The 11947-nt window shown below is 54.2% G+C and overlaps 1 protein-coding gene across 1 annotated transcript; it reads left to right on the top strand.

The window, feature by feature from the left end:
• The first annotated feature begins 4760 nt into the window (after nucleotides 1–4760).
• On the top strand, nucleotides 4761–5882 carry LOC122546713 (zinc finger and SCAN domain-containing protein 2-like). Its single transcript, XM_043685360.1, has 2 exons — nucleotides 4761–5224; nucleotides 5357–5882. The coding sequence occupies exons 1-2, from the start codon at nucleotides 4761–4763 to the stop codon at nucleotides 5880–5882; spliced, it is 990 nt and encodes a 329-aa protein (XP_043541295.1).
• The last annotated feature ends 6065 nt before the right edge of the window (nucleotides 5883–11947 follow it).

Genomic DNA, 11947 nt, shown 5'->3' with positions numbered 1-11947 from the left:
TGTAGACACCTATCCCTGAGCATTGAACATTGCCGTGATTGGGCGTGTGGGCACCTATCCCTGAGCATTGAACATTGCCGTGATTGGGCGTGTGGGCACCTATCCCTGAGCATTGAACATTGCCGTGATTGGGCGTGTGGGCACCTATCCCTGAGCATTGAACATTGCCGTGATTGGGCGTGTGGGCACCTATCCCTGAGCATTGAACATTGCCGTGATTGGGCGTGTGGGCACCTATCCCTGAGCATTGAACATTGCCGTGATTGGGCGTGTGGGCACCTATCCCTGAGCATTGAACATTGCCGTGATTGTGCGTGCAGTCACCTATCCCTGAGCATTGAACATTGCCGTGATTGGGCGTGTGGACACCAATCCCTGAGCATTGAACATTGCTGTGATTGGGTGTGTGGACACCTATCCCTGAGCATTGAACATTGCCGTGATTGGGCGTGTGGGCACCTATCCCTGAGCATTGAACATTGCCGTGATTAGGCCTGTAGACACCTATCCCTGAGCATTGAACATTGCCGTGATTGGGCGTGTGGACACCTCTCCCTGAGCATTGAACATTGCTGTGATTGGGCGTGCGGACACCTATCCCTGAGCATTGAACATGCCATGATTGGGCGTGTGGACACCAATCCCTGAGCATTGAACATTGCCGTGATTGGGCGTGTGGACACCTCTCCCTGAGCATTGAACATTGCTGTGATTAGGCGTGTGGACACCAATCCCTGAGCATTGAACATTGCCGTGATTGGGCGTGTTGACTCCAATCCCTGAGCATTGAACATTGCCGTGATTGGGCGTGTGGGCACCAATCCCTGAGCATTGAACATTGCCGTGACTGGGCATGCTGACACCTATCCCTGAGCATTGAGCATTGCCGTGATTGGGCGTGCAGACTCCAATCCCTGAGCATTGAACATTGCCGTGATTGTGCGTGCAGTCACCTATCCCTGAGCATTGAACATTGCCATGATGGGCGTGTCTACTCCAATCCCTGAGCATTAAACATTGCCGTGCTTGGGCGTGCTGACACCTATCCCTGAGCATTGAACATTGCCGTGCTTGGGCGTGCTGACACCTATCCCTGAGCATTGAACATTGCCATGATTGGGCGTGTAGACACCTATCCCTGAGCATTGAACATTGCCCGGATTGGGCATGCGGACACCAATCCCTGAGCATTGGACATTACCGTGAATGGGCGTGTGGACACCAATCCCTGAGCATTGAACATTGCCATGATTGGGCGTGTGGACACCTATTCCTGAGCATTGAACATTGCCCGGATTGGGCATGCGGACACCAATCCCTGAGCATTGAACATTACCGTGATTGTGCGTGTGGACACCAATCCCTGAGCATTGAACATTGCCATGATTGGGCGTGTGGACACCTATCCCTGAGCATTGAACATTGCCATGATTGGGCGTGTGGACACCTATTCCTGAGCATTGAACATTGCCTTGATTGGGCGTGCAGACTACAATCCCTGAGCATTGAACATTGCCGTGATTAAGCGTGTGGACACCAATCCCTGAGCATTGAACATTGCCGGGATTAGGTGTGCGAACTCCAATCCCTGAGCATTGAACATTGCCGTGATTGGGTGTGCAGACACCTATCCCTGAGCATTGAACATTGCAGTGATTGGACGTGTGGACACCAATCCCTGAGGATTGAACATTGCCATTATTGGGCATGCGGGCACCTATCCCTGAGCATTGAACATTGCAGTGATTGGGCGTGCGAACTCCCATCCCTGAGCATTGAACATTGCCCTGAATGGGCGTGTGGACACCAATCCCTGAGCATTGAACATTGCCGTGATTAGGCGTGTGGACCCCTATCCCCTGAGCATTGAACATTGCCCTGATTCGGCGTGAGGACTCCAATCCCTGAGCATTGAACATTGCCCTGATTCGGCGTGAGAACTCCAATCCCTGAGCATTGAACATTGCCGTGATTGGCGTGCTGACTCCAATCCCTGAGCATTGAACATTGCCGTGATTGGCGTGCGGACCCCAATCCCTGAGCATTGAACATTGCCGTGATTGGGCGTCCGGCCTCCAATCCCTGAGTATTGAACATTGCTGTGATTGGGCGTGTGGACACCAATCCCTGAGCATTGAACATTGCCGTGATTGGGCGTGCGAACTCCCATCCCTGAGCATTGAACATTGCCCTGAATGGGCGTGTGGACACCAATCCCTGAGCATTGAACATTGCCGTGATTAGGCGTGTGGGCACCAATCCCTGAGCATTGAACATTGCCGTGATTAGGCGTGTGGACCCCTATCCCTGAGCATTGAACATTGCCGTGATTGGGCGTGTGGGCACCAATCCCTGAGCATTGAACATTGCTGTGATTGGGCCTGTAGACACCTATCCCTGAACATTGAACATTGCCGTGATTTGTCGTGCGGACACCTATCCCTGAGGATTGAACATTGCTGTGATTGGGTGTGTAGACACCAATCCCTGAGCATTGAACATTGCCGTGATTGTGCGTGTGGACACCTTGCCCTGAGCATTGAACATTGCTGTGATTGGGCGTGTGGACACCAATCCCTGAGCATTGAACATTGCCGTGATTGGGCGTGTAGATACCTATCCCTGAGCATTGAACATTGCCGTGATTGGGCGTGTAGATACCAATCCCTGAGCATTGAACATTGCTGTGATTGGGCGTGCGGACACCTATCCCTGAGGATTGAACATTGCCGGGATTGGGCGTGTGGACTCCAATCCCTGAACATTGAACATTGCCGTGATTGGGCATGCGGACTCCAATCCCTGAGCATTGAACATTGCTGTGATTGGGCGTGCAGACTCCAATCACTGAGCATTGAACATTGCCGTGAATGGGCGCGTGGACACCAATCCCTGAGCATTGAACATTGCCGTGAATGGGCGCGTGGACTCCAATCCCTGAGCATTGAACATTGCTGTGATTGGGTGTGCTGACTCCAATCCCTGAGCATTGTATATTGCCGTGATTGGGCGTGTGGACACCAATCCCTGAGGATTGACCATTGCCATGATTGGGCGTGTGGACACCTTCCCTGAGCATTGAACATTACTGTGATTAGGTGTGCGAACTCCAATCCCTGAGCATTGAACATTGCCCTGATTCGGCTTGAGGACTCCAATCCCTGAGCATTGAACATTGCTGTGATTAGGTGTGCGAACTCCAATCCCTGAGCATTGAACATTGCCCTGATTCGGCTTGAGGACTCCAATCCCTGAGCATTGAACATTGCTGTGATTAGGCGTGTGGACACCTATCCCTGAGCATTGAACATTGCCATGATTGGGCGTGCAGACTCCAATCCCTGAGCATTGAACATTGCCGTGATTGTGCGTGCAGTCACCTATCCCTGAGCATTGAACATTGCCGTGATTGGGTGTGCCGACTCCAATCCGTGAGAATTGAACATTGCCGTGGTTGGGCATGCGGACACCAATCCCTGAGCATTGAACATTACCGTGATTGGGCGTGTGGACACCAATCCCTGAGCATTGAACATTGCCGTGATTGGGCGTGCGGACACCTATCCTTGAGCATCGAACATTGCCGTGATTGGGCGTGCGGACGCCTATCCTTGAGCATCGAACATTGCCGTAGCTGCACACATGCACAGCTGCTTAGGTTAGAGGGAACATTGGGCAGTTATGATTCCTCTTGAGTGTCCCTTGGTGATGGAGCGTGCGCGACTCACTGGCACGACAGAGACCCCTAGGGAGAGCAGTGGGCGCTGTGTCATCACTGCGGAAAGTGTTATTGTAATTTAATAAGATGCCATTTCCTTAAATTTCCATGAGCGTTAATTTGTATTTTGTTACCGTGCCCTATGAGGGGCTGGGCGAGCAGCGTTCCATGTGGTTTAGAGAGGTAGAGTGAGCTTTACTCTGCTTCAGACTCCTTGCTGTCCCTGTCCGGGGAGTGCTTGATGGAGTTAGTGACAAGGGAGCTTTACTGTCAGTTTAAAAGGGTGGAGGGAGCATTCATTTCTGTTTCAAAGCACAGAGGATGCTTTATTCTGTATCTAACACTATGTTGCATCCGTCCTGCGAGTGTTTGATGGACACAGCCAGGTGGATGTTTAATTGTAATTTTAAAAAGTGGAGGGAACTTCCATGAATAGTCTGGTTCAGCCTTAAAACAGTTGCCAGGGACGGTGTCGGTGGTGAGGGAGTCAGGGGCCTGAAGACCACGGAGTCAGTCTTCCCAATAGTTAAATAAAGGAAACTTCTACTCATTCAGGACAGGGTTTGAGACAGGCAGGACAGTTTTGGAGGAAATGCAAATATGATAATCTTCACCGATTGCAGCTTCTCTGGTCCTTCAGTGAGGGTTTTGGAGATTCTGACACAGTTCCAATCAAGTATAAAATTCCTCTATTTTAACTGCCTATCTCTCCCTTCCACCTCCCTCCCTCTTTCCTCTCTCATCGAGGCCAGGGTCTAGGGTAGGTCTGGACAGATTCCATTCCCTGAAGGACGTGACTGAACCAGTTAGATTTTTATGACAACTTTCACGGTCAGAGTTTTTTTTTGCCATTTCCTCGTACCAGCCTGTCAGTTTGCCAGATCCATTTAGCTCGCGCACAACCTGACTTTGTGATTTTGTGGGTTCTCTCTCGCTCCCATTTTTCTGTTTGGAATCAGTTTTGCAGGAGATTAGATGGGAAGCATTTGCAATTGCGAAACTGCAAACAAGCATCTGACCTGAACGCTGTCGGACTTTGAACATGGGAAGTGAAAGCACCGTTGGAAGTGGAGAGAACGTTTACATGTGTTCTGTGTGTGGGCGAAACTTCAGTCGACCGTCTGGCCTGTCGAGACACAACTGCAGTTACACTGGGGAGAAACCGTGGAAGTGTGGCGTTTGTGGGAAGGCTTTCAGTTCCCCATCAAAGGTGGAAACCCATCGGCGCATTCACACCGGAGAGAGACCGTTTACCTGCTCCGAATGTGGAAAGGGATTTTCCCAGTTGTCCCACCTGCTCTCTCACCAGAGAGTCCACACCGTGGAGAGGCCGTTCTCCTGCTCGGAGTGTGGCAAGGGATTCACTGAGCCCTCCCACCTGCTAATACACCAACGCGTTCACACTGGGGAGAGACCTTTCAAGTGCCAAGACTGTGGGAGGTGCTACAAAAGTTCGGGGGAGCTGATGTCCCATCAGCGTGTCCACACGGACGAGAGGCCGTTCCGGTGCTCTGACTGTGGGACTGGGTTCAAGCGATCATCTCAGCTCACTGTCCACCAGCGAGTCCACACCGGGGAGAGGCCGTTCACCTGCTCTCTGTGTGGGAAGGGATTCATTCAGTCATCCACTCTGCTCAGACACCGCCGAGTTCACGATGCAGAGGGACCGTTCACCTGCTCCTATTGTGGCAAGCGATTTACTCAGTCATACAACCTGCAGAGACACCAGCGGGTTCACACCGATGAGAGACCTTTTAAATGTCCTGACTGTGGGAAGTGTTCTCGAAGTTCCTGGGAACTGATGTCCCATCAGCGTATTCATACCAACGAGAGACCATTCAGGTGCTGTCACTGTGGGACCGGGTTCAGGCAGTCATCTGACCTCACTGTTCACCAGCGAATTCACACCGGGGACAAACCTTTCAAATGTCCCGAATGTGGGAAGTGCTTTAAGTGTTCCAAGGAACTGATGTCCCATCAACGCGTTCACACTGACGAGAGACCGTTCAGGTGCTCCGACTGTGGGACTGGGTTCAGGCGATCCTCAGACCTCACTAAACACAAGCGAATTCACACCGGGGAGAAACCGTTCATCTGCTCCAAGTGTAAGAAGGGATTCAGCCAGTCTTCCACCCTGCTGAAACACCAGAGAGTTCACAAGTGACTGCTGCGATTGGATTTTGTTGTTAACTCAGATACCAGAGGGGTTTAGAATTGATGCTGTGGTGTGTTGGATCTGTTGTCTTTCATTTCATGTGTTGTGCCGAGATGAGTTGCATCCAACGATATGGAGGGAAGTGACAGTGGTAATGATGGAGGCTGTGGCCAAATGGTTTGGTCTTCCTTACACTCAGGGATGATCCAGAGGACTGGAGCATTGAAAACATTATGTGCAAAAACTGTTGAAAATGTAAAATAAATTATATTATGTGCAGTTGTGTTTTGGTCTCTAAGTATGAGAGGATTTAATGACTGAACAGCCAGATTTTCTGGAGTTGTAATTTTTCTTTCAAACCGCATTGTGAGAATTCTACAAGCAGAGTAAATATTGAAACACATGAACTGCCTTCTGCTTTAGCAGTAGTAGGAGTGAATTCTTTTGCTTCGGAGAAAAACTCAGAACGCAGGAGACTTTTGGTTTCAATTTACAAAAATTCTTGTTGAAGTTAGGTGTGAGAATACAGTTTCTCCTGTGTAAGGAGTTACATAGGACATAGAACATTCCAGCGCAGTACAGGCCCTTCGGCCCATAATGTTGCACCGACCTGTGAAATTAATCTGAAGCCCATCGAGCCTACAACGTTACATTATTATCCATACGCCTATCCAGTGCCCATTTAAATGCCCTTAACGTCGGCGAATCTACTGCTATTGCAGGCAGTGCGTTCCACGGCCCTACTACCGTCTGAGTAAAGAAATTACCCCTGATATCTGTCCTATATCTATCACCCCCCAATTTAAAGCTATGTCCCCTTGTGCTAGCCATCACCATTCCAGGAAAAAGGCTCTCCCTGTCCACCCTGTCTAATCCCCTGATTATCTTATACATCTTGATTAAGTCACCGCTCAATCTTCTCTCTAACGAAAACAGCCTCAAGTCCCTCAGCCTTTCCTCGTAAGACCTTCCCTCCATACCAGGCAACATCCTGGTAAATCTCCTCCGAAGTTCCTTGTGATAAGTTAGAAAATAGCTTTCCACTTGAAAGTCAAGACTAAAAGTATTTTGTTTGAACCCCAGCAGGGGTTTTTATGAAGCTGAGAAAGGTAAAAACTCAGAATAGAATATCCTTTATTGCCACTTGTCCTCCAGCACAGGAGTACAACGAAAAGGTTTTACAATGGCTGCTTTTTAATAGTGCCATCTTAGGTACAAGTACACAGGTACAAACCTTCGAGTAAAAAAATAGGGATGCTGTGCAAGAGGATTAAAAGGAAAGCAATAACATCGCTTCCTGTGTCTGAGAATGAGGTAATTATAACATTGTGACAAGGATTTACATTACAGTTCGGTGAGATAGGTTTGATCCCAGCCTCGGGGCGACTGACTGTGTGGAGTTTGTACATTCTCCCCGTGTCTGCGTTGATCTCCGGGTGCTCCAGATTCCTCCCACAGTCCAAAGATGTGCATGTTAGGATGGATTGGCCATGCTAAACTGCCCGTAGTGTTAGGGGCATGAGTCAAGGGTAAATATAGGATAACAGGGGAGGGGAATAAGCCTGGATGGGTTCCTCTTCAAAGGGTCGGTGTGGACTGGTTGGACCTGTTTCCCCACAGCAGGGATTCTGAAAGCTGTCCCACATGCTTCACCTCAAGGCTGCTCCTCACTCAGCAGCAACTCGGACTTGTTTCAACTTGTGCCGCTCCGGGACTCCGGATTCCCCTCGGGCCATTGCTCCGGGGCTCGGGATTCCTCAGGGGCCATTGCACTGGGACTCGGGATTCCCCAGGGGCCATTGCTCCAGGACTCGGGATTCTCCTGCTGCCATTGATCCGGGATTCGGGATTCTCCTGGGGCCATTGCTCCGGGACTCAGGATTCTCCTGCTGCCATTGATCCGGGACTCGGGATACTCCTGGGGCCATTGCATTGGGACTCGGGATTCCCCAGGGGCCATTGCTCCAGGACTCGGGATTCTCCTGCTGCCACTGATCCGGGACTCGAGTTTCTCCTGGGGTCATTGCTCCGGGACTCGGGATTCCCCTGGGGCCACCGCTCCAGGACTCGGGATGCTGCTGGGGCCATTGCTCCAGGACTCGGGATTCCCCTGGGGTCACCACTCCGGGACTCTGGACTCTCCGACTACAATTGATCCGGGACTCAGGATTCTCCTGCTGCCATTGATCATTGCTCCGGGACTCGGGATTCCCCTGGGGCCACCGCTCCAGGACTCGGGATGCTGCTGGGGCAATTGATCTGGGACTCGGGATTCCCCTGGGGTCACCGCTCCAGGACTCTGGACTCTCCGACTACAATTGATCCGGGACTCAGGATTCTCCTGCTGCCATTGATCCGGGATTCAGGATTCCCCTGGGGCCATTGATCCCAGACTCGGGATTCCCCTGGGGCTGTTGCTCCAACACTCGGGATTCCCCTAGGGCCATTGCTCTGGGACTCGGGATTCCCTTGGGGCCATTGATCCGGGATTCGGGATTCCCCAGGGGCCATTGCTCCAGGACTCGGGATTCCCCTGGGACCATTGCCCCGGGACTCGGGATTCCCCAGGGGCCATTGCTCCAGGACTCGGGATTCTCCTGCTGCCACTGATCCGGGACTCGGGATTCTCCTGGGGTCATTGCTCCGGGACTCGGGATTCCCCTGGGGCCACCGCTCCAGGACTCTGGATGCTGCTGGGGCCATTGCTCCAGGACTCGGGATTCCCCAGGGGCCACCGCTCCAGGACTCGGGATGCTGCTGGGGCCATTGCTCCAGGACTCGGGATTCCCCAGGGGCCATTGCTCCAGGACTCGGGATTCCCCTGGGGCCACCGCTCCAGGACTCGGGATTCCCCTGGGGCCACCGCTCCAGGACTCGGGATGCTGCTGGGGCCATTGATCTGGGACTCGGGATTCCCCTGGGGTCACCGCTCCGGGACTCTGGACTCTCCGACTACAATTGATCCGGGACTCAGGATTCTCCTGCTGCCATTGATCCGGGATTCAGGATTCCCCTGGGGCCATTGATCCCAGACTCGGGATTCCCCTGGGGCTGTTGCTCCAACACTCGGGATTCTCCTGGGGCCATTGCTCTGGGACTCGGGATTCCCCTGGGGCCTTTGATCGGGGATTCGGGATTCCCCTGGGACCATTGCCCCGGGACTCGGGATTCCCCTGTGGCCATTGATCCAGGACTCGGAATTCCCTTGGGGCCATTGCTTCGGGACTCGGGATTCTCCTGGGGCCATTGATCCAGGACTCGGAATTCCCTTGGGGCCATTGCTCAGGGACTCAGCATTCTCCTGCTGCAATTGCTCCAGGACTCGGGATTCCCCTGTGGCCATTGATCCAGGACTCAGAATTCCCTTGGGGCCATTGCTCAGGGACTCAGCATTCTTCTGCTGCCATTGCTCCAGGACTCGGGATTCCCATTGGGCCATTGCTCCAGGACTTGGGATTCCCCTGGGGCCATTGCTCCGGGACTCGGGATTCCCCTGGGGCTATTGCTCAGGGACTCGGGATTCCCCTGGGGCCATTACTCCGGGATTCGGGATTCCCCTGGGGCCATTGCTCAGGGACTTGGGATTCCCCTGGGGCCATTGCTCCGGGACTCGGGATTCCCCTGGGGCCATTGCTCAGGGACTTGGGATTCCCCTGGGGCCATTACTCCGGGATTCGGGATTCCCCTGGGGCCATTGCTCAGGGACTTGGGATTCCCCTGGGGCCATTACTCCGGGATTCGGGATTCCCCTGGGGCCATTGCTCAGGGACTTGGGATTCCCCTGGGGCCATTACTCCGGGACTCGGGATTCTCCTGCTGCCATTGATCCGGGATTTGGGATTCCCCTGGGGCCATTGCTCTGGGACCCGGGATTCTCCTGCTGCCATTGATCCGGGATTCCCCTGGGGCCATTGCTCTGGGACCCGGGATTCTCCTGCTGCCATTGATCCGGGATTCCCCTGGGACCATTGCTCTGGGACTCGGGATTCTCCTGGGGCCATTGTACCGGGACTCGGGATTCTCCTACTGCCATTTCTCTGGGATTCGGGTTTCCCCTGTGGCCATTGCTCCGGAACTCGGGATTCTCCTGCTGCCATTGATCCGGGATTCGGGATTCCCCTGGGACCATTACTCTGGGACTCGGGATGCTGCTGGGGCCATTGCTCCAGGACTCGGGATTCCCTTGGGGTCACCGCTCCGGGACTCTGGACTTTCCGACTACAATTGATCCGGGACTCAGGATTCTCCTGCTGCCAATGATCCGGGATTCAGGATTCCCCTGGGGCCATTGATCCCGGACTCGGGATTCCCCTGGGGCTGTTGCTCCAACACTCGGGATTCCCCTGGGGCCATTGCTCTGGGACTCGGGATTCCCCTGGGGCCATTGATCCGGGATTCGGGATTCCCCTGGGGCCATTGCTCAGGGACTTGGGATTCTCCTGGGGCCATTACTCCGGGATTCGGGATTCCCCTGGGGCCATTGCTCATGGACTTGGGATTCCCCTGGGGCCATTACTCCAGGACTCGGGATTCTCCTGCTGCCATTGATCCGGGATTCGGGATTCCCCTGGGACCATTGCTCTGGGACTCGGGATTCTCCTGGGGCCATTGTACCGGGACTCGGGATTCTCCTGCTGCCATTTCTCTGGGATTCGGGTTTCCCCTGTGGCCATTGCTCCGGAACTCGGGATTCTCCTGCTGCCATTGATCCGGGATTCGGGATTCCCCTGGGACCATTGCTCTGGGACTCGGGATTCTCCTGGGGCCATTGTACCGGGACTCGGGATTCTCCTGCAGCCATTTCTCTGGGATTCGGGTTTCCCCTGTGGCCATTGCTCCGGGACTCGGGATTCCCCTGGGGCCATTGATCCGGGACTCGGGATTCTCCTGGGGCCATTTATCCGGGACTCGGGATTCCCCTGCTGCCATTGATCCGGGACTTGGGATTCTCCTGGGGCCATTGCTCTGGGACTTGGGATTCTCCTGGGGCCATTGATCCGGGACTCGGGATTCCCCTGGGGCCATTGCTCTGGGACTCGGGATTCCCCTGGGGCCATTGCTCTGGGACTCGGGATTCTCCTGCTGCCATTGCTCCGGGACTCGGGATTCCCCTGGGGCCATTGCTCTGGGACTCGGGATTCTCCTGCTGCCATTGATCCAGGATTCAGGATTCCCCTGGGGCCATTGCTCCGGGACCCGGGATTCTCCTGCTGCCATTGATCCGGGATTCGGGATTCCCCTGGGACCATTGCTCCGGGACTCGGGATTCCCCTGGGGCCATTACTCCGGGACTCGGGATTCTCCTGGGACCAAATAACTGGGACTCGGGATTCTCCTGCTGCCATTGATCCAGGATTCAGGATTCCCCTGTGGCCATTGATCCGGGACTCAGGATTCCCCTGGGGCCATTGCTCTGGGACTCGGGATTCTCCTGCTGCCATTGATCCAGGATTCAGGATTCCCCTGGGGCCATTGCTCCGGGACCCGGGATTCTCCTGCTGCCATTGATTCGGGATTCCCCTGGGACCATTGCTCTGGGACTCGGGATTCCCCTGGGGCCATTGCTCCGGGACTCGGGATTCCCCTGGGGCTATTGCTCAGGGACTTGGGATTCCCCTGGGGCCATTACTCCGGGACTCGGGATTCTCCTGCTGCCATTGATCCAGGATTCAGGATTCCCCTGGGGCCATTGCTCCGAGACCCGGGATTCTCCTGCTGCCATTGATCCGGGATTCGGGATTCCCCTGGGACCATTGCTCTGGGACTCGGGATTCCCCTGGGACCATTGCTCTGGGACTCGGGATTCCCCTGGGGCCATTGTTCCGGGACTCGGGATTCTCCTGGGGCCATTGTACCGGGACTCGGGATTCTCCTGCTGCCATTTCTCTGGGATTCGGGATTCCCCTGTGGCCATTGCTCCGGGACTCGGGATTCTCCTGGGGCCATTACTCCGGGACTCGGGGTTCCCCTGCTGCCATTGATCCGGGACTCGGGATTCCCTGGGGCCATTGCTCCGGGACTCGGGATTCCCTGGGGCCATTGCTCCGGGACTCGGGATTCCCTGGGGCCATTGA

The sequence above is a fragment of the Chiloscyllium plagiosum genome, unplaced genomic scaffold (assembly GCF_004010195.1).
Source record: "Chiloscyllium plagiosum isolate BGI_BamShark_2017 unplaced genomic scaffold, ASM401019v2 scaf_15349, whole genome shotgun sequence".
In the NCBI taxonomy this organism is placed as follows: domain Eukaryota; kingdom Metazoa; phylum Chordata; class Chondrichthyes; order Orectolobiformes; family Hemiscylliidae; genus Chiloscyllium; species Chiloscyllium plagiosum.
This window is presented reverse-complemented; position numbering and strand designations above follow the sequence as displayed.